At 41.9% G+C, this 23,227-nt stretch overlaps 1 protein-coding gene across 2 annotated transcripts in view; it reads right to left on the bottom strand.

Moving 5' to 3' along the window:
• LOC122552990 (ribosome-binding protein 1-like) overlaps nucleotides 1–23,227 on the bottom strand; it is a 147,517-nt gene that overhangs the window by 1,545 nt on the left and 122,745 nt on the right. For both annotated transcript variants that reach the window (XM_043696342.2, XM_043696344.2), the window contains 7 exons: nucleotides 19,365–19,436; nucleotides 18,728–18,823; nucleotides 14,843–14,926; nucleotides 11,397–11,483; nucleotides 11,002–11,076; nucleotides 9,350–9,448; nucleotides 2,867–3,010 (listed from right to left, as the gene is read on the bottom strand). In XM_043696342.2, coding sequence (XP_043552277.2) covers nucleotides 2,867–3,010; nucleotides 9,350–9,448; nucleotides 11,002–11,076; nucleotides 11,397–11,483; nucleotides 14,843–14,926; nucleotides 18,728–18,823; nucleotides 19,365–19,436 — 657 coding nt within the window. The remainder of the gene's footprint in view (nucleotides 1–2,866; nucleotides 3,011–9,349; nucleotides 9,449–11,001; nucleotides 11,077–11,396; nucleotides 11,484–14,842; nucleotides 14,927–18,727; nucleotides 18,824–19,364; nucleotides 19,437–23,227) is intronic.

Here is a 23,227-nt window from a genome sequence, read left to right as displayed (position 1 = left end):
AAAACTTCAGAAAACCCCGAGCCCCAGAGGAGAGGCATTGAACGAATTAACCGAATAATCAATCATCCAAACAAAATATTGCCTGCCCATCTCATTCAGATAATCGATGCTCCTCTGTACTGGGGTAAATAAGACATAAAACTGCAGAAACTGGAGACCTAAAACAAAAACAGAAATTGCTGGCAAATCTCTGCAGGTCTGGCAGCATCTGTGGGAAGAAAGCAGAGTTAACATTTCGAATCCTGTGACTCTTCATCAGAACTGTTAGAAGCTGGGAAAACGTGGTATTTACGCAGGAGACCAAGTTGGCAAAAGGGTGAAGGGAAGGGGTGAGTGGATAGGTGGAGGTGGAACCCAGACAGAGAGCGCGAGAGAGAGAGAGCGCGAGAGAGAGAAAGAGAGGGGTATGAAAAGGGTAGATAAACAAGGACAATATGGAAAGCAGGCCAGGACAGAAGAAAAGTTAGATTAGTGATAATTAAAGCTAAGAGTAGGAGAGAATGGGTGACCCATACTAAAAGCAAACCAGATAATGTGACAATGGGAGTATGTGAGATGGGGTGACTGTATCAGGATTGGACCGGGTATGGGATGGGTGAAAGACATAGAAGGATGGAATCAGGCTGTAAAGTTATTGAACTCGATGTGAAGTCCTTGAGGATGCAGGGTCCCCAAATAGAAAATAAGATGTTGCTCTAAGAGCTTGCGCTGAGGCTCGTTGGAATACTGTAGCAGGCCTGAGACAGAAATGTTGGAGTGGGAACATGGTGGTTGACGTGGCAGGCAACTGGAAACTTGGGGTCATTTTTGTGGAAAGAACACAGCTGGTCCGCAACGATGTCACCCAGTCTGCTTTTACCGATATAGGAAAAGACCAGACTGGCAACAGTGATAGAGTGAGTGAAGTACAGGTAAATCACTGATTCACCTGGGAGCTGTGTCTGGATTGTGAGAATGGAGGAGGCAAACAGGCAGGTATTACACCTGCAACTGCATTGGAAGGTGCCGTAAACACTGAGGTACAGTTCCAGGGCTGACGGCAGTCAACCTCAATGAGGAATAGTTTCACGCTAGCTAGTACCAATCCATGCCATTTGCCATGAGGCCCACTCAGCACCTCATTTGTATGCCTTGTCATGATATGCCCAAAAAAGCCAGTGCAACTCAAACCTAGAACAATACCCAAGAACCTTTATCGCTTTTTGTAATATGGAAATCCTATCATTTAGGTGGACCATCCCAAATAAAAGCTTTTGTATGAACGCAGGATAGCCCTTCATATCAGTAGTATAATATAATTCCAGAGTTAGCTTGTTTGAAAATTCTATTTTTAAAATTTAATCAAGAGACAGATTTCAATAAAACATATGATCATGAAACAACCCACTCCACTCACTACTGTAGACTTACAGCAAGGTTACATGTAAAAACTATGCACTTATCTGTTCCTGTGCCATGAACTCTTCCACACAGGTTCCTCCAAAGTCAGCTGTGAATTTCACTGTTTGTGAATGTTTCCTGGATACACTCCGATGTCCAGTGATACATGAACTCAAACAGTAAAGACAGTAACTGTGCAGGTTCACTGCTGTGTCAGTTAGCAGTGTAGGTTTTTTTTCTCTCTCTCTCCCTCACTAACCAGGTGGTCACTGCCTTTTGCTTGTCTTTCTCCATTTTAAAAATGTCGTTGCTTTGACTTTCTTCCCCCAAAATTCCAAAACAACGCAACAGCAGATAAAACAGTAATTGCTGCTCCTGGAATTCGAGGAAGTAACCTCCAACACCTTAAATACCTCAAAGAAGGAGCAGCTCTTACAGCAATAACTTTTTCCCATCCTCCATCTTGGATTACACAATCCTTTTGGAATTTGGATTTTGGAAAAAACAAATCAGAGCAGGACTTAATGGTAAGGTCCCAGAGAGTGTTGCTGAGCAAAGAGACCTTGGAGAGCAGGTTCATAGTTCCTGGATAGGATAGTGAAGAAGGTGTTTGGTATGCTTTCCTTTATTGGTGAGGCAATTGAGAATTGGAGTTGGGAGGTCAAGTTGCCACTGTACAGGACATTTGTTAGGCTACTTTTGGAATATGGCATGCAATTCTCATCTCCTTCCTGTTAGAAGGATGCTGTGAAACTTGAAATGATTCAGAAACGATTTACAAGGATGTTGCTAGGGTTGGATGATTTGAGCTATAGGGAGAGACTGAACGGCTGGGGCTGTTTTCCCTGGAGCGTCGGAGGCTGAGGGGTGATCTTAATCATAAAATCATGAGGGGCATGGATAGGGTAAATTGACAAAGTTTTTTCCCTGGGGTCAGGGAGTCCAGAACTAGAGGGCATAGATTTAAGGTGAGAGGGGAAAGATATAAAAGGGAGCTAAGGGGCAACCATTTCACACAGAGGGTGGTACGTGTATGGAATAAACTGCCAGAGGAAGTGGAGGAGGCTGGTACAATTACAGCATTTAAAAGGCATCTGGATGGGTATATGAATAGGAAGGGTTTAGAGGGATATGGACCAAGTGCTGGTAAATGGGTCTAGATTAATTTAGGATATCTGGTCGGCATGGACGAGTTGGACCAAAGGATCTGTTTCTGTGCTGTACAGCTTTATGACTCCAGTTAGTTGAAGTAAGGTGCAAGGTGGTGTTGGGAATAAAATGGTACGTGTGCAAGTACTATTTGACATACATATTTCAAAAGAGTCTGGACACACAAGAGGAAGGACCGAGGGTGAGAAATATGAAAGGCAGAGATTCAAACTTTATAGGATACATGGCTTATAGAAAGGACACAGAAGGAGAAAGGGAGAGAGATACACAGTTGAAGAGGGAAAATAAAACTTGACAAAACATTGTGTTAATGTACCTTTTCCTGTCTCTGTGCCTGTAGCTTCACAACAGTTTCTTTTTCCTTGTTAAGTTGTTCCTGGGTAGCCTTCAGCATCTGCTGGAGTTTGGCAGCAGCTTCACTCAAGTCCCTGGTCATTTTCTTTTCCTTGTTAAGTCTTTCCTGCAAGTATAAACATGATGATTTTAATGCTATGTTATAATCCTCATAAAATACTTAAAACTTTCAGTTAGTTGGTGAAAGAATGCTACATCAAGAAAAAACTATTAACTAAAAGCTTTATAAAAACCGAAAGAAATTCTGGTGCTGCAAATCACAAACAAAAACAGAAATTGCTTGAAAAACTCAGCATGTCTGGCAGCATCTCTGATTTCTCTCCACAGATGCTGCCAGACCTGCTGAGTTTTTCCAGCAATTTCTGTTTTTGTTTATAATTAAGAACTATTTTTGATTTCCAAGCTACTGATAATTTAAACTGCAGAAAGTGACATTCCTATTTTGCATGTATCACCTGTTGCACTCTCCACAGAATTAAGTCCTTTTGGAAAACATTTCACATTTGTTCCTCGTTTCCCATGGGTGCCAGTATCCCATTTTAAATGACTGTCTCCAGACTCCTTCCGCTGTTTTTGGAGAATTCCAGCAGTCAGACATATTATGTGGATTCATTTTTCTACAACCATGGCAGAGTTTCTCTGAATCCAGACTGAGAATGTGTCTCTTCAACTAAAGACTGTCTCCCTCCTGCATTTGTCTGTGGTAGTTCAGAATCCAGGCAGCATTTCTCTTGGCTGGCCACATAGAAACTGTGATGTTCATTCACTTGCAAAGAAGCCTGCAATTTCACCTCACAAATGCTTCCTCTGCCTCTTTCCATGACCATGTGAAATACATTGGCCTTGTGTTTAGGTAAAACACTCATTAACTAACCTTGATCTCAACTCCCTTTCATCAGAGAAGTAAACAGAAAATTTCAACAAATTTATTTACGTTCCACGACCTTCAATAGCTTTCTGGGACTTTGGGAGACTCAAGAGTCTGCTCATCGTAAACTCAGAGACCGCTGTCCTTGCCTTCAAATAAGGACCTTGTACCTTTGCAGAAGAACAATTTAAGCCTTCTGCTGATCTCTAACAATCAAATTATTTAAGCTTACCCTCAGTAAACTATGAAAGAGGTCACATAATCTCCTTTGTTTATTTTTAATTAGTGATATTTCCAAAATATAATCTTACAAATGTCATAATGGTACTATCTATCAATAACAATCTGTATTTAAAGCATCTTTACAACTGAAATTAAAAATTACCCGAAGGATGTCAGAAGGACGGAATGGTAAAACAGATGCTTTAATGAAGGAGGCAGATTAAAATCCAGGTAATAATGGGCTTTAAGAAGGGTCTCAGAGGAGAAACATGATATGTCTAGGGATGGAATCCCAGGGTGTAAGAGATGAGACAGCCAAAGGTATACCCACTAATGATGGGGCAAAAATAGGAGGAGAGTTAGAGATTAGAAAAATCAAGTATGGGTTGTAGAGTTGGAAGAGGTTGCAGAGACTTAGACAAATGAGGAGCTATGAAAGAATTTAAAAAGGAGATTGAGATTATGAGCAGGTTGACATGCATTAAACCCACTCCTCGTTGTTCCAGAATGTCCAAGTTGTAAATTATTTCACTGTCCTCTGTGAGTCCTCTCATGACTGAACAGTACGACACAGGATCAACATGGATGTTCACAGTTCATGTTCTTTCTGTTGGCATTTGAAGGAACTTATGCGGCTACACCACCTCTTACCCTCCTCGGGACATTACATGTTTGGCATAAATGTTGCTCAACATATACTAAACAGATTTTGGTGCATGTCTCCACGTGGGCCAGTCAATTGCAAAAGTAAAAGTTCGTAAAACTCTATTTTAGATCCTAACATTTTTACTCAACAACTTTGATGTCATTTTCTCGGAGAGTGCTCCCTAGTGAAGATCTGCTTGGGGGCAATCATTCACCTCGGAGACATGGCCAACTCATCGAAGCTGAATTTTCCAGGATGATCTCCATGTTGTTGAGTTTACCATGATGGAGGACGTCTGGGTTTGTGCCATAAAATTCTCATGCTGGACCTCAGGTGTCTTTCGTGGGGGTGTCAAAACCTTGTGACTAATACATGGGTGGCATGGTTGGATGTGTTTATGGCAGCGGTGAGATGTCCATGGGGTAAACCAAGGAGCCCAAACGCTTCAATCTCTGTTGCAAGTCTGTGAGACCTATCAGTCATGAACAATATGGATGGTGCAACAGACTTGAGAAGCACCATGGCCTCCTCCTGCTTCTGTGCTCCCAATACCCAACCACATGCAGACATCAATCAAAAGCAAGACTGGCTGGGCTGTATTAGCCATTCTGTTAACACTCACTGAACTGTGATATGGGAGGAATTCAGGCACCCGTCCTTTGGACACGAGTGGATGGACTCAGGATATCAGGGAAGAAAACAGAAGCAAAGAAATCCTTGCACACGTACAAATTTTAAACTTTAAGATCATGTATATGCTCCACATTGCAACTCCAATAGCTGCTATGATAGCTCCTTGAAAGTGGAGTCGCAGGTAGATAGGATAGTGAAGGCGACGCTTGTTATGCTTTCCTTTATTGGTCAGAGTATTGAGTACAGGGGTTGGGAGGTCATGTTGCGGCTGTACAGGACATTGGTTAGGCCACTGTTGGAATATTGTATGCAACTCTGGTCTCCTTCCTATCGGAAAGATGTTGTGAAACTTGAAAGGGTCCAGAAAAGATTTACAAAGATGTTGCCAGGGTTGGAGGATTTGAGCTGTAGGAAGAGGTTGACTAGGCTGGGGGTATTTTCCCTGGAGTGTCAGAGACTGAGGGGTGACTTTATAGAGGTCTATAAAATCATGAGGGGCATGGATTAGGATAAATAGACAAAGTCTTTTCCCTGGGGTGGGGGAGTCCAGAACTAAAGGGTTTAGGGTGAGAGTGGAAAGATATAAAAGAGACCTAAGGGGCAACATTTTCACACAGAGGGTGGTACGTGTATGGCATGAGCTGCCAGAGGAAGTGTTGGAGGCTGGTATAATTGCAACATTTAAAAGGCATCTGGAAAGGTATATGAAAAGGAAGGGTTTGGAGGGATATGGGCTGGGTGCTGGCAGGTGGGACTAGATTGGGTTGGGATATCTGGTCGGCGTGGACGAGTTGGACCAAAGGGTCTGTTTCCGTGCTGTACATTTCTAAGACTCTATGACTGACAGCACGTATATTCCTCAGCTAACTGTAGGTGATGCTTCACAGTCATAGGATGAGAAGGAAAAGGGAGGTCAATTGGCCTATCACAGCTCTGCTGGCTCTTTGGTAGATCTACACAATTATCTCAGTGTTCTTGTGGCACAGCAGTAGTGTTCCTGCCTAGAGCAATGATGGGGATACTTCTTAAAAATATATTCTTTCATGGTATGTGGGTGTCATTGGCGTGGCAAGAATGTACTGCCAACCTCCTCAATGCCTGGGGAAAGGTGGTGGTGAGATGTCTTCTTCAAGCAATGAAGTTCATGACGTCCATGTGCATGATGCCTTTAGGGATGGAGTTCCAGAATTCTGGCCACATAAAACCGAAGGAACAAGAATACATTTCCAAGTCAGGATGGTGTGCGGCTTGCAGGGAAGCTTGCTGGTGATGGTGTTCCCATGTATTTACTGCCTTTATCACTCTAGATGGCAGAGGTATAACTTGAATACCTTGAACTAACAAGATACTTAGGCACAGATACTGAAGTATTTGGTACAAAATTGAAAGAATAATAAAAACCCAGCCTAAGAATAAAAAGGAAGAGAATACCCATTTAAGGTCCGTTCACTCAAGTCTGCGTCAACACCTCGCCAAGTCTCCACAGCACATCTGGCTTCCAAACTCAAGGCCACAAAAAGCCTCACCTCCCCGCCTCGGCCTCCTCCCCCATGACACTCCTCCCTGCGACGGCTCCCAGTATGGAACCCTCCCCCCAGTGACGGCCCCCAGTCCAGTACCCTCCTCCTCCATTCCCCTCTGAGTAAGTTTACAAAGGTAAAGGTTTAAAACAAGACACTCAACAAAACAGAAAAACAAAGAGAAAAAGAATGGGTGGAGCAGAGGATAGTCTGTCTGGAGCATGCTACCCTGCCGCCATCTTTATGGGCTTGGAGTGCTAACAAAGGACTCTTGAGGAGTTGCTGCATCATGAATATGGTACACACCATGGTGGAGAGAGTGAATACTGAATGCAGTGTCTGGGGTGCCAGTCAAAATGGGCTAATTTGTCCTGCAGAATGTTGACCTTCTGGAATCTTGTTGGGGCTGCAAACATCCAGGCAAGTGGAGAGTATTCCATTACACACTCATCTTGTGCCGTACAGATAGTAGTCAGGCTTTGGTGTGTCAGATGGTGAGTTACTTGCCTCAGGATTCCTAGCCTCTTATTGACCTTGTAGCCACAGTAATTACATGGTTGGGCCAGTTCAGCTTTTGTTGATGGTAAACCCAAGATATTGACAGCATGGGATTCAGTGATGGTAATTACGAGGACTAAATATCTTTTGTTTGAAATATAAACTGAAAAATTGAAATTAGGACACAGCTGTGTTGCAGAGAATAAACACATTATTTTCTTATGAAAGAAAGCAAAAGCAAACAATGTGGTGTTTAATTAGTGAATACACAAGAGAATGTACCTTTTGGAGAAGCTAGATTTGATACTTTCATGAGACTAAATGGCACTAAGGGTCTCTGGGTTGAAAAAAGCTACCCAGCAACAACATTCGGTTTGGCTTTAAGCAGCTTCTGAGAGCAGTTCCACTCAGACTGTCGAAAGCCTGCAAGCCAAGCCAGATCTCTCTTTTTTTCCCTGTGCCCCACCCCTCCCACCCATCTCTGGGAGTGGAAGAAACTCAGCACTAAAAGACCCTGAAAAGAAGCATTTCTACCTCAAGCAAAAGACCGAGCTCCAATGGATTGGCTCCTAAACAACGATTGGTTACTGCACTCAACAAAAGTGTGACATCATCACCAAAAACCAAAGAAAGTGAGGAAGTCACTCCATTTTATTCCTTATGGTATGGATTCTGAAACCACAGGATATGGTCTTTTCAGCCTATATTTTTCTAACCATGATATTTCAGCAAAAGTTTCAATTCTATTTGTGAATAAATATGTTCATGTTTGGACAATAAGAGTGAGTATTGTTTAAGGTTGCTTATCTTGCATTGGTAATCCATCTTCCTACTTGGTAAAGGATAGGCTTGTTTATAATACTGCAAATAGGGTTTTGTTTTGTTGTTCATTGATGAAACCTGATGCACATTTCTTTCATCTTAGGTATGGTCAAAGTGAGGCAAATTAACCATTCCAGAAACTAAATTTGTCATTTTCACATTTGTGATGTATCATGGGATCCAGGGGTTTGATTTTATGAGCACTCTTCCTGTCACGGTCGTAACAATAATGCCATTGAATGTCATGGGGTGATGGTTAGATCCTTTCCTTGTGGAGATGGTCAGTGTCTGGCACTGTTTGGTGTGAACAGTGATAGGAAATACAAATTGGATAAGATTAAACAGATGATTGGCTTCAAGGCTAAACTGTAATCTTGCATTTTTAGTAGAACAAAATAAAATACTGCAGAAGCTGAAAATCTATATGTAAATATGAGCTACCTATATTTACCATAATTTAGAAATGCTTAATCGGTAATGGCTTTGCTCAGTCTGCCACCGAATGTAGCAAATGTTTGTAAAACATAGCTGTGTTTTTGTTTCATTTTTTCATTCTCAGGTAATGAGCAATACTAGTAAAGCTCACTAAGTGCCCATTGCTTGTTACCTTGAGAAAGTGGTGGGCTTTCTGTTTGAACCATGGCACGTAATAGACTGAGAGAACTGAGCAGACCACTAAGTCACAGCAGGAGACAGATAAGGATGAACCAAACTGAGCTGAAAACGGAGTCACATATAGTTTAGACTGAGTACAATAAGTAGGGTTGCATCCTTAACAGACATTAATGAGCCAGGAAGGGAGGGGGACAGTGAATCAGGATTCTGGCTCCCAATGACAATCCAACTGAAAACTGCATTCTGTCTGACATGGCGTGTGATGCACCCCATGCTCAAAGGGCCTCAGGGTATCAATGTTAGCCAATTGAGCGAGCTACAGAGGGCAATCAGAGCCTCTGGATTCAAGGCTATGAGTTAGGATTTTCAGAAAAGCAGTAGCAAAATGGTAAGAAAGTCCATAAAGGAGAGGAAAAAAGAATTCAGCATTGGACCATGATGACCAGAAACTTAAACAGCTTTAAAGTCACGATATGGCCTCTCACTGAACAGCATTTACATGATTTATTCAGTATGTACTGTACCAAAAATGGCACTGATAGGTAACTCTTTTTGCAGGAAGAATGTGATACATTGTGAGTGCACATGTAGAACATAAAGTACAAGATGCATCACGAGTACCTTTAGGTGAACGATATCCTCTCCAGCAAGGGTGACACTATCCCCAGCTGCTCTCAACTTTTCCAGCTCTTCCTGTAAGTTTAGTGCAGATCTCTGGGCCTAATATAAAGTGTACATCTTTAGTTAAAAACCACTGAGAGAAGATCTACACACAACTGAAAGCAACAGATAGATTTTTGAAGAACATTAAAAACTACATGACACAAGAAATCATCCATTCCATATCAGGGGATCTCAAAATATTAAGTCTAGGTTGATCCCCTGCTTAGAATGAGCTGGCTTCTTAACAGCTACAAGAGTCCTGAATGCCCTGGTCCAGACAGTATGATTTGGTGAGTATGACTGTCAGGCTATTGCCTGACTAATCTATTGGGCAGTGCTCCCAATTTGGGCAAATATTCCCAAAGATTAATGTGAAGGACATTGCATGGTTGATCAGACATCGTCTGTATTTGTCATTAATGGTGTTTAGGTGGATGCTAGGTAGTTCATCCAAATTTTATTCTTATTTGTCCTTTCTGTACAGCTTGGTACAGTTGCATGGCACTTCAGAGAGGAACTAAGAGTCAACCCTTCATTACTGTGTGTCTGTATTCACATCTAGACCAGAACAAGTAAGGTTGGCAGATATCCTTGAAAAACATTAGTGAACCAGACAGATTTAAAGACAGTCTTGTAATTTTCTGATCAAAGTTTTAATTCCAGATTTATATTAAGTTTACTTTAAATTCCTATAGTAGCTGGAGTATTAATTTGGATCTCTGGATAACTAGTCTACCACTATATACCATTCTTCTTGAAGTCCTAATGCCCCTTTTTTTGTCTGATTGAGCTTCTGTGAAATATTTTGAGATGCTTTACTATGTTAAAACACTGTATAAGTGCAAAGATTTGTTGACTTCATCCAATGCCAACACCCAGTAACTAAACCGATGATTAATTGATCAGTATGTCAGTGCATTCACAGGGAGCCATTTCACTGTGTCAAGGGAGTGCCTGGCTGCTTCTTAAGAAATGGAGTGCAATCAAAGCACTAGGCTGGATCTGAGCTTCAATGATCTCCAGATTCATGACCCAGTAAAGATATGGCCATGATGACCCTCCATCAGCAAGGAAAGAAACAGGGAAGAATCAAAAGGATCCCTCAAACATCTTGCTGACCAGGCAGGAGTACTGCTCAAAGTCACAGAGCAAGCAATCCCTTGTCATTCTGTCTCCCTATCAATTGCAGAGATGTCTTGCCCAGGCAGCCGGGAATCATTTCATAAAATCCCTACAGTGTGAAACAGCTCTTCAGCCCAACAAGTCCACACCAATCCTCCGAAGAGCAAACCACCTAGACCATCTATTCTGACTAATGCACCTAATCAACACATCCCTGAACACTGTGGACAATTTAGCTTGGCCAATTCGCCTAACCTACACATCTTTGGACTGTGGGAGGAAACCAGAGCACCTGGAGGAAACCCACGCAGACACGGGGAGAATGTACAAACTCCACACAGACAGTCGCCAGAGGCTGAAATCGAACCTGGGTCCCTGGCGCTGTGAGGCAGCAGTGCTAACCACTGAGCCACCGTGATGCCCATTTACCTCACTGGAAAAGTAAACAAGTAAAAATGAGAGCATTTTGTTCTAAAAATATTCTGTACCTTTTCAAATTCTTCAGCCAGCTGCTGTCTTTGTATCTGCTCACTGATCACAGTTTCTTCCAACTGGGTTTTAAGCTAAACAAAACATAAAGTAGTGCATCGAGTTATTTACTGCAGATGCTGAATTATGGACAATCAACTAACAGATGAAAAGTTGGAGATGGAACAAATATATAAAGTTTGGATGATAAAAATGGTTATTCCCAGCAGGAGTCATGCTGTGCAGAGAAATATTAGATAATGGACATGAATTGAGACCTAGGCCTTGCGGAATAGTTAACACAGAGAATGGGCATACTCCATACAGTGAAATTAAAGTGGCGTAAGGTGTTAATGATTAATGTTACAGACCAATGTGCTTTTCCAGATATGCATGAGCGCCTCACCACCCTAACCTTATCAGGCTCAACTTGATCAGACAATGATTCAGCCAACTCTCCATCACGCATATGAGTCTCCATTGTACACAGACGCTGCCTCACCTAGAATGAGGAGAGTAGAACTCATTAAATTGCATAGAAGTACACTAAGTAAAGAGCTCCCAACCTTCCCACCCAAACCAGAGAACAAGTTAAGATTTTTTCAACCAAATTTAAAGGTGTATCGAACACAAGCAGAAACAAATAAAAGGATTGCTTTTATATTGAAGAAAAGAACATTAAGCCCAACCAGTTCATGGTAGATTGATCTCAGTCTGGCTACATCCCTCAGTTTTCCAGAAATGCATATTTACAATAAGGACCTATTTTGAAAACACCCACTGAGTTGAAGGAGCACATGCTCCAGCCCCCAAGATGCTGCCTGCCTTAGGATGGCTTTTAAACCTACTTTGAATAGAGGCTGAATGCTATGAAGCCCTAATGGGCATCATTAATGAACCTCACCACCTGGGACCTGTCAGATTCCAACAGAATGGCAGGCAGCTCTTGGGAATCACTGGGGCTGCTGTGTGGTCAACGCCCACCAAAGATCACTTCACCACAAATCCTGATTCCACGTTTTTAGGTATAAAGCAGGCGAAGTTTGGATGTCTCCATGGCTTGGGTGCATTTACTTTTTTATATTGAACCTATCTTTCTAATCAACCTGTTCAGAGATGGTAAAACACACCTCAGGAGCAGGTGGGACTTGAACCCAGGCCTTCTTAGTCCAGGGGTAGGGACACTACCATTGTGCCACCAGAGGGTCTGAAATGTTTTTAATCAACCTGTTCAGAGTTGCTATCATACACCTCTGTAGCAGTTGGAACTTAAATGTGGGCTTCCTGGTTCAGGGGTAGAGATATACCACTGCTCCATAACACAGCCCCTTTAAGATCTTTTTTTAGGGACACTACTACTGCACCACAAGGGGACCCCTTTGATTCCATTTACATTTTTAAAAAATTCATATCAGTATGGAAACAGGCCCTTCGGCCCGACAAGTCCACACCAACCCTCCGAAGAGTAACCCACCCAGACCCATTCTCCTACATTTATCCCTGACTAATGCAGCAAAGACTATGAACCTAACCTGCACAATGTTTGATTGTGGGAGGAAACAGGAGCACCCGGAGGAAACCCGCGCAGACACAGGGAGAATGTCTGTGTGGAATTTGCACAGTCTCCTGCGGCAGGAATCAAATCCGGGACCCTGGCGCTGTGAGGCTGCAGTGCTAACCACTGAGCCACCTTGCCGCCCCAATGGCTAATTTAGTTCAATGGCTACCACCAGATTATAGTGACATTCTCTGATAACTTAATGGGTGTCAGCCCTGGTTCAGCGATTCGCATCTTTGCATGAGTCCGATAAGCCCCACAACCAAAGACCTGAACACAAACTCCAGGCAAAAGCTACCAGCACAGTTCTAAGGGAATGCTTCTCCGTCAGAGGTTCCATCTTTAGATGGGATGTTAAATCAGAATCTATATGTCTTCCCAGGTGAATGTTAAAGATCCTTTGCACTAGCTCCAAATCTTCTATCCTGTCACAAAGCTAGTCCCTTTTTTTTTTACTAAAAGCTGTTCCTCGGTTCAAGGAGACTCTGTCCTTGATTTTTCTCAGAGGGGCAATAAACTGGGCCGGGCTCCAATCAGTCTGGTTTGGTACAGACATGAAAAGGATGTTGAGAGACCTTTTGTTTAGATGTAAACAGATGAGACCTCAGGCCAAAGTGGCCATGTTTTAGAAGTGACGTGTATAATGAAAGGGGAGTAGTCAGCTCTCTAGCTGAGTAGTTTAGTTCAGTCTTGAACTGGTGAGGAATTCAACAGGGAGTTGTGTGGAAACTCTCTCTCGCTCTCCTTCTGCCCTTTAACTTCAACCTGTAAGCATGTGTTCCATTTATACTGGTTTTTGAAGGGAGCTTGCTTATTGGGACTGTTGTGTATATTCGGAACAGCATAATTAAGTCTAGTTGGATAGGTTGAGTTCTGTAGGGGTTCTTTATTCTGTTCTTTGTGTTTTGTTGTGGAATTTTGTGAGTAAATTTTTGTCTGTTTTAAAATCTAGTAGTCAACCCAGCTGACTTAATCCAGGTAACTTTCACTGTACACTTTCCAAAACAAATTGCAAAGTTATGGTCTGAGCTGCCTGCTTAAGAATGTTTTGAGTGGTCTGGCCTAGTCCATTACAATCCATCAACCTACAATATTTTAAAAACATCTGGTCAATATTATCTTCTCTAAGTAAATTGGTTTGCTGCATTTTTATTCCAATACAGCTATGACTTTTTAAGTACTTGATGGCTCTAAAACATTTCAGAATATCCTGAGATCACGAGAGGAATTATACACGTTGCTTTTGGTATTTGAGAGCCTGGTATTTCAATGCAACGTGGAAATGAGTAGCACACAATGCTGTCCAAGGTGCGAGGTCAGTTTGTTCCTCTAAGTGGTTTCAGCACCTCAGGGAGGAAAAAGGAATTGAGAATTTTTGTGGGTGGATAGGCTGCAGAGTCTCTCACAGGAAGAACTGTGTATTGGACAGTGTACTGCTGCGAGCAATCTGAACTACACCTCTACAAGACTTGGTCAATTCCAAAGGAGAAGCCAGAAATGGGATTTGGGCTTCAAGATGGACAGAGCATCAAATTCATAATCACTGATCTTCTCATCAGATGATCTTGAAACTCACTTAAGAGTTTACCCATCATCAATTAATAATTGGTCAGCTGTTTCTTCAAATATTCATTGTCTTTCTAAGAGAACAGTTGTAATTTTATGCAACCATCTTATTCTGGTTGCAAATTTAGCCAACTTTTCTTGGCAGCTGTTCTTTTTTTTCTTTCTTTTCTGACTGGTGAGTAACAAAATGAGAGACTAATCCATCATACCACACATACCACCCAACTGACATTGTCTGGCCAACCAGACACCCATTAAAAACACAAAAAGCAAATCACAATGCAGCACCAAGATTGTTCACTGGGATCTAGCCACCATTATGATTCAAAAAGTAACATTCATTACCTAACATTGGCCAGATGCAAATAAATGATTTCAAGGAGTGTTTAAATGCTACTCTATGTCACAAGATGCACATGAATCACAACACAGTCAATACAATACAGGGATACAGCTATAGAAAACGTAGTGCTGAACAAACACAGCCGGTCTGGCAGCATCCAAGGAGCTGGAGAGTCACCATTTTGGGCATAAGCTCTTCATCAGGAATGTTTATGTTTGAAACATCGATTTTCCTGCTCCTCAGATGCTGCCTGACCTATCCCAGCACCACTCTAATCTAGTATCTGATCTGCAGTCCTCACTTTCGCCTAGAAATATCTCTCAGCTGAGTTTGAAGTGCATGTTGTAAGATTGAAGATTTAATTAAGTGAAAGTGATGTTGTAAAAAGAATTACCTGTGAAAGCTCCTCACTGTGTTTCTGTACCTCTTTATTGGCTATTTCAAGTTGGCTCTGTGCATCATTTAGGAGCTCGCTCAACTGCAAAGGACAGAAAAAGAACAAATCGCAAGCTTCAATTCATCACAAAGTAACATAATGGACCAGTTCCAGGCCTCACTGAACAGCAGAGTTACATTAAACATCACACCACTCTTTTTGCTGCAACATCAGATTGAGCTGGACTACTAAAACCACCTGAGGCTAGCTATCCTCATTGTCAGACAGCATCACCAAACATCCAGCAATGGGATGCATGATACACAGAAACACCACCTTATCAGAATACTTAACAAATTTAGGCTTGCTTTTACATTGTCTCCTCACAACTTAGTATTGAAAACATTATTTAAAAATGGTCAAAATCACATTACTTATTGTTTAAATTCAATCCAAGCATTACTGAGGCAATTTGTAGCCTTTCTTTATAATATTGTAAAGACAAATGTTTGTAAAATACAGAAGGTAGGAATGCAATTGAGACTCTTGGTAATATTTCCACAAGATTTATCTGAATAGGTTTATTCACATTGTGCAACAGTGTAGAAAGGCTGGGAGCATTTTTACAGAATAGCTGCTGTACAATTTGAGAATTGGGTCAGCAATTTGATTGTTACTCCATTCCTGACGAGGGACCTGCACTTGGTCCTGCATTACATGGGCATCACTCAAGAGCAGTTCACTCCAGGCTGGTACAACGTCACTTCCTAAATGATTTGTGCACATATGGCTCACCATAATTCCTGAGATTTTATAACCACGGGATGGTCAGCAAGCAACACTCTGAATTCTCAACCTGAAGGTTGCGAGTTTAAGCCTAGTCCAGAGACATAGAACTAGATGGTAGTTCTCATTGCCCCTGGGGGCAATCAATGAATCAATTAGGGATAGGAGGCAGGCTGGATAGTACATCCACGGCTGTGGACAGCTAGTAGTCTAACCTGGAGAGGTGTTCACTGGGCCACAGGGCACCTCAAGGTGAAGATGTTCTCTGAACACCTCTAAAACCAGTTAAAGCAAAATGTGACTATGGTTACTACATCACCTGAACGAGAGATGGCTCCTAGTAAGTCTCATAAATGCCCTCATTAGTTCCTCAGCTCCTTGAAGTAGACTGTCTATTTTTTCCTTGCCCACCTCAGATAAACATCCCGTAAGTGGAAAATGAGTCAGACGTGTTGCAAATTCCTTCTATTTTCCTGGCCTCTGCCTCAAACCCCATATTCACATTCTAGGAAAATGCAACCCATAACCCTAGTCTGATAGTCCAGTGCAGTGCAGCACTGAGCGAGTGTTGCACTGTCAAAGGTGTCATTTTTCAAACGATATGCAGAAAGCGTTTCTATCCTGTCAGGTGATCATTAAAGATCTGGTGACACTATTCTAAAGGAAAACATGAGAGTTCTCACCAGTACCCTATCCTTCAACCAACCGGAGAAAATCAGGTAATTGGATCATTATCACAGTGACATTTCTGAGAGTTCACTGTACACAAACTGGCAGCTGTGTTCCGCACATTAACAAGAACAACTGCACTCAAAATGATATTTTATTGGTTATAAAGTTATCTGGGAGCTTCTGACATCATGAAAGGCACTGTGTAAAGGCAACTATTTATTTCTTTTGGTTCTATTTTAAAAGTACTCCCATCCCAGAGAAGAGCTTGCCCATTGATGTCCAACTGCACCGGTTACAATTACTGGACACACCTTATAGAAATTAGTGATCATCAGACACAACTATATAGTAATCCACTCACTGCTGCTAGAGGTGTGACTGTTCCTTACAGCATTAAAGGGCCGTACTACTGACTATCCACACTAACTGTCTAGAAGTCCTAATGGTAGCAACAGGACTCAAACTGTTCACTATCCAAGAATACTGAATCTTTCAGAAAAAACAAATATGTAGAATTTACTAAACACTGTGTGGAATGTTTAGGGTGTTGAGGAGATTTCATTCCTATAGTATCTTAGAACAGTCATTCAAAGTCTCCATTGTTAACCATTATGGAGAATTATACATCGATTTTTTAATTGGACCACTGAGTAAAATTGCAAAAAGATCAAAAATGGGGTTGGGGTCAAGAAGTTCTATTTCACACAGAGAAATCTGGAATCTGGAAATCCCTCCCTCAAAAGGCTGCCTGACAGGATTAACTGTAATTTTTATGACCATTAAGACATGTTTGTTGGGCTAAGGAAATCAGGAATATGGAGCACGAGTAGATACAGGAGATTGACATATTGACCATGAATCATTTAATTCAGGGCAAGGGCAGGCTTGAGGGCCAAATAATCTCTGCCTGCTTCTATATTCCTAGATTTCTGAAGTGTATCCTTGCCATTACAGTCCATTAAATCAGTGAATAGTACAACGACAAATCACAAACCCTCCTGCTTTGTCCTAAGTCAGTTGACTGAAAACCCTTGGATGGCAGTCAGGACAGGAAAGGGTCATGTTGGGCACTGTCGAACTCGGGCCTTGATGTTACAAGCCCCAACAGACATGCTTTTTGCAGGAGGGCCAGGTTAAATAAAGCAGGTGGCCACTCTACCACATTCCCATGTGCTGTTATATAAGTCCTCAAAGTACAAAAGGTGTATAACACACCCACCTTGGCCTCTCGATCTGCCTTGGTTGCCATAATATGTTAGACCACTACTTAATTAATTTGTTAAAAAGGTAGACAGAAAGGCAGTTGCATTTTTATGGATGCCTGTCCACAACAGGTGCAGCCCTCCCCAGGGAGTTACCCCCACTTCCAGCCCATGCCTTATAGCACCCAAAAGCCCCCTGCCTCACCCCCACCCAGAACCCTCCATGCCCAAAAAGGCCTGAGCCTTAGAGGACACTGACACCATGAACTTCTTCTCAGGGAACTCCTTGCCAGCAAGCAGATTGGTTGGCATTGCTCGAGGGCGGAACTTCCTGTCCAATGAGGGATAGAAGACTGATGCTTGGCTTGTTTAGGATGGCCCCAACATTACAGCCCTGTGGTTGATCTCAACAAAGGAGAGAGATGGAAGTCAATGACATAGCAGTGAAAACTGGGTGACAAAGTTTGGGCTTGAAATATGTTTTTACTGGGTTTAAAATGAAAGCACATGGTTCTTGAACTATGTGACACAAATTGCAAATGGTGAAAAATCACCACAGGTTGGCGGATGAGGAAAGAATATAAAACACGTTGTGGCTTTTGGCTCTAAAGTGATGCCTACATATATAATTGGTCTGCTGTATTTCTCACTTCACTTGAGAATTGTGGTAATTGTAGTCCTGTTTTCTTTCTGAAGATTTTTTTTACTTCAGCGATCGGTAGCCTATAACAGTCATAACAGCCATGTTCTTTGCAGAGTAGAACATTGGAAGCAACGGGACTACTGTTGCTGATCATGTGCTGTCCAAGGGTTCCTGGGATGAATAAGAGCACAGAAAATGGGAGCAGGAGTAGAATATATGACCTCTCAAAGCTGCTCTACCATACATCATAATTACAGCTGATCTTCAGCTTCAACTCCACTTTCTCAGCTGCTCCCCGTATCCCTTAATTCCCAAGATCAAAAGTCTGCCTGTCTCAGTCCTGAATATATGCAAAGACAGATTATCCACAAACTTTTGGGGGAGGATTTTCATAGATTCATTACCACTCGGCCCATCGCAGACCTAAACATTGCACAGACTGAAGAGTCTGGTGTACAAGCCGAGTGTCCCTGAGACACAGCTGAGGGGGCCCCCATGCCAACAGTTCCCACTGTGAGTTACTTCTATTGAACCTGTTAACGCATGGTATGTAAATATGTTACAAATTCATTAAAGCCGGAGGAAATTATGGACACTCACCTCTCTTACTTCTACTGAGTATTTCTGACACACTGCATCTGCAGATTCTAATTGGTGTTGGAGCTGGACCTCCAATTCAGCAACACGATCCTTCATCTGGGGAGAAAACAGAGATTTGATGATAGCGGAATTGTTCAATTAAGTTTCTTACCTATCACAACTGATGGAGTGACCCTGTTGAAACAGGAGTGTTGACATCGGAAAGGATGTGATCAAGCCTGGCCAAAGGGTTGAATGAGTCCTTAAATAAGGCATCTGGTACCAATTTGTGCATATGGACCAGTTTCTAGATAAGGAGGCAAGATCTTCAAGGCTGGAGGAGTCACTGACTGTGTTAAATAGAAAGAATTTTTAGTGAAGGTATCGCAAACTAAGGATGTAATCGGAAATTAGGAAGCATAAATGGTAGTGGAAATTTGAAATGATTCCTCCAAAAGGCACTGGATTCTGGGAGCACACAACTGCAGCTATCAAGACCAGCTTGAAAGGCTGTTATTTGGTGAGGACATCGCAGGACATGGAGCAGTGGTGGACTTGAGTTCAGATACAGATCATTCATGATTTAATTGAAGGCTGAGCAGGATCACATGGTTGAATGGTTTGCAGCCATTCTCATGCAGTAACTGGGAAAAAGTACCTGTTCTGAGTTTTGGGATTCGAGCTTCATTTTCTCCAGCATGTCCTCTAACATTTTTACTTGTAGCTGTGCCTGTAAAAACAGAAATACCAATTAGCTGTCACCACGAAGACCCCACTGATTCTACCAAGTGCATTCATGCAAGTACAATATCCCTATTATATATAAGGACCTGTATAATGATGTAGTGCTATGATACAGCTGTATTCCACACTGTACAGCATTATTAATGAAAAACAAACAAGACTGCATGCAATGTGCTTCGATTTATTTAAATCGTACAAACTATAGCCCTACACCACTTACGAGAGATTAGGACCGTTTATTTGCACAAAAGCTAGAGATGCTATTTCCTGTATTAAAAATAGAAAACACTAAGAAAATACTCAGTATGTCAGCCAGATTCTGCGCAGAAAGAAAGGGTTCACATTTCAGGTTCATGACTTTTCATTGAAAGCATTCCAATGAGAGGCCATCAATCTGAAATGTTAATTCTGTTTCTGTATCCACAGATCCTACTTGACCTGCGGTTCCCCCCACTTTCTGCTTGTTTTTGATTTCCAGCATCTGCAGTATTTTGGGAGTTGTTGGTCTGACCTCTGCCTCGGACCGTCACTGATCTCTACTCCACTGTTGAACAAGACATTCATTGGCTTTTGTCAATGTGGAGAAATTCCCATGGGATCATCATCATGGTCTGAAGGTATCGTACTTTTAAACATATTAAAGGACAAGAAAACACCATTTATCCCAAATATCGAATTTGGTGTTTATGCTTAATACAAGAATTCTCTCATTTACTTTAGCTAATAATATTCTTCTTAGCTAAGAACATATTCTTCCATTCCTTTCTTCTTCACACACTTCTAGTTTGCCCTTAAATATATTTATATAACTGGCACCAACCACTTCATGTGCCATATTCACTCACTCTGTTTAAAAGGAACTTTTTGCTGCATTTCTGAGTAGCTCCATATTTTCAAACTGTAAACTCTCAACAGGAAATATCTACATCTACCCTATTCAATTCCATCAAAGATTAAAGACTTTTGTTAAATGACTGCCTGATTTTCTTTTCTCTTAAGAAAGGATTGCTGGCCTGTTCTTACAGTTCTGTCCTAAAAGAAACAAATCCCAAACATAAATTTTTTAATGAGGATTCTCTTCCTCATTTTCAAATTCCTCCACAGCCTTACCTCTCTCCTTCACTGCAACCTTCTCCTCTGTAGTACTCTGAGGTCTCTGCATTTTTCTTATCAATTACAACCTGATTCCTTTGTTACACCACTAGCAACTTTGCCCCTGGGCACTATGTTCTGGGCTTACCTCCTCAAAAATCTTCACATCTCTACCCTACCCCAACTCTTAGTCAGTCCTTAAAACTTAACTCTTTAAATTACAACACAAGTGATAGAAACAGGAGCAGACTGCACAATCCACTGAGCCCACTCAGCCATTCATAATGATCAAAGCTGATCTTCCGTCACATCACACCCTTTCCCCAGATTCCCTGAGACACCAAATAACTAGCTCTGCCTTAACTACACTTAACAATGGAGCATTCAAAATACTCTGAGTCAGAAAGTTCCAAAGATTCATAACTCTGAGTGAACAGATTGTTCTTTGTGTTAGTCTTAAATAATTCACCTGTTATCCTGAAAATGTAACACTATTTCCTAGATGTCAGCCATGTGAACAATTTCACAGTGTCTATCCAATCCAGCCCCTTCAGAAATCTTCTATGGTCTCTTTCCTCTAAACTTCAGAGAGTACAAACTTAATCTACTCAACCTCTCACTCTAGGGCAACTCTCTCATCCCAAGAACCAATCTATTGAATCTTCACTATATCACCTCCACACAAGTGCAACCTTCCTTAAATATGGAGACCAAAGCATCATGGTCTACTCCAGGTGCAGTGTCACCAACGCTCTATACAACTGCAACAAGATTGTATTCCAATCCCCGCGCAAAACCAGCCAACTTTCCATTTGCCTTCCTAATTGTTTGCCAACGTTCAGTGCTCCTTCTGAGAGTACATCAGAGTCTTTCTTAACATCAACATTTGCAGGTTTCATGTCTTCTAAAACATATACTGCTTTTCTATTCTTACTATCTAACTGAATAAATACCTTGGTGCATATTTACAACCCAAGTATACCCTCGCAGCCTGTTTCTGTCCTCCTGAAGCTTATATTCCTGCCCAGCTTTGTATCATCAGAAGACTGAGACACCTTATTCTCTGCCCCTTCCTCTAAATCATTACTATAGATTCTACATCGTCAAGATTTAGAAATCAATTTGGTGGCACTTACAACAATCAAAAGGTGAATGTCCCATTTATCCCTACACTTTGCTTCCTGCCTGTTAATCAATTCCCCAACCACCCTGAACAAATCCATGAGCCCTTATCTTGTGTAATAACCTTTAATGTGGCACCTTTTGGAAATTCAAGTATTACCAACCTGTTTAAATACACTACTGGTTGCATCCATAATAAATTCCCTTTTTGTAAAGCCATGTGGAATTTGTGGTACTCACATGGAATCTCATCATTCCTTGCTTATTCCCTATTCACTGGTTATAAAAGGAACACCAACTTATGGCTCTACGTTCAGGTCGCCATCATTTCCTTTAGGTTGAAGGATGGGTGCTTAGCCAAAGATGATGGGGGAGGGGTGAAAAAAATGAAAATGCTTCCTCTGAACTACAACAATTCTAGGACAGGTCCCCAATTCCTTTTCAGTATATTGACCAGTTAACTGCTAGATTTGATTTTATCCTTAAGGAAATGACAGCAAGATTTACATTTGTATGGCGCCTTTCACCACCTCAGGATGTTCCAAAGCATTTTACAGCGGCAACAAGTGCTGAGTCTCTGGAACGGGTTACCAGAGGTCGTTGTGGAGCTGGGTATAATTCTGTCATTTTAGAAACATTTAGACCACAGATGACACAGAAATTGGAGGTGTAGTGGACAGTGAAGAGGGTTACCTCAGAATACAACAGGATCTGGACCAGATGGGCCAATGGGCTGAGAAGTGGCAGATGGAGTTTAATTCAAATAAATGTGAGGTGCTGCATTTTGGGAAAGAAATCTTAGCAGGATTTATACACTTAATGGCAAGGTCCTAGGGAGTGTTGCTGAACAAAGAGACCTTGGAGTGCAGGTTCATAGCTCCTTGAAAGTGGAGTCGCAGGTAGATAGGATAGTGAAGAAGGCATTTCGTATGCTTTCCTTTATTGGTCAGAGTACTGAGTACAGGAGTTGGGAGGTCATGTTGCAGCTGTACAGGACAATGGTTAAGCCACTGTTGGAATATTGCGTGCAATTCTGGTCTCTTTCTTATTGGAAAGATGTTGTGAAATTTGAAAGGATTCAGAAAAGAGTTACAAGGATGTTGCGAGGGATGGAGGATTTGAGCTATAGGGAGAGGCTGAACAGGCTGGGGCTGTTTTCCCTGAAGCGTCGGAGGCTGAGGGGTGATCTTATAGAGGTTTACAAAATTATGAGGGGCATGAATAGGGTAAATAGGCAAAGTCTTTTCCCTGGGGTCGGGGAGTCCAGAACTAGAGGGCATAGGTTTAGGGTGAGAGGGGAAAGATATAAGAGAGATCTAAGGGGCAACTTTTTCACGCAGAGGGTAATAAGTGTTTGGATTGAGCTGCCAGAGGAAGTGGTGGAGGCTGGTACAATTGCATAATTTAAGAGGCATTTGGATGGGTATATGAATAGGAAGGGTTTGGAGGGATATGGGCCGGGTGTTGGCAGATGGGACTAGATTGGATTGGGATATATGGTCGGCATGGACGGGTTGGACTGAAGGGTCTGTTTCCATGCTGTACATCTCTATGACTCTATGA

The sequence above is a fragment of the Chiloscyllium plagiosum genome, unplaced genomic scaffold (assembly GCF_037043375.1).
Source record: "Chiloscyllium plagiosum isolate Xiang-an unplaced genomic scaffold, Cpla_swu_hap1 HiC_scaffold_10, whole genome shotgun sequence".
Taxonomy (NCBI): Eukaryota; Metazoa; Chordata; class Chondrichthyes; order Orectolobiformes; family Hemiscylliidae; genus Chiloscyllium; species Chiloscyllium plagiosum.
Note: the sequence above shows the minus strand (reverse complement) of the source record. Positions and strands in the feature narration are given on the sequence as shown.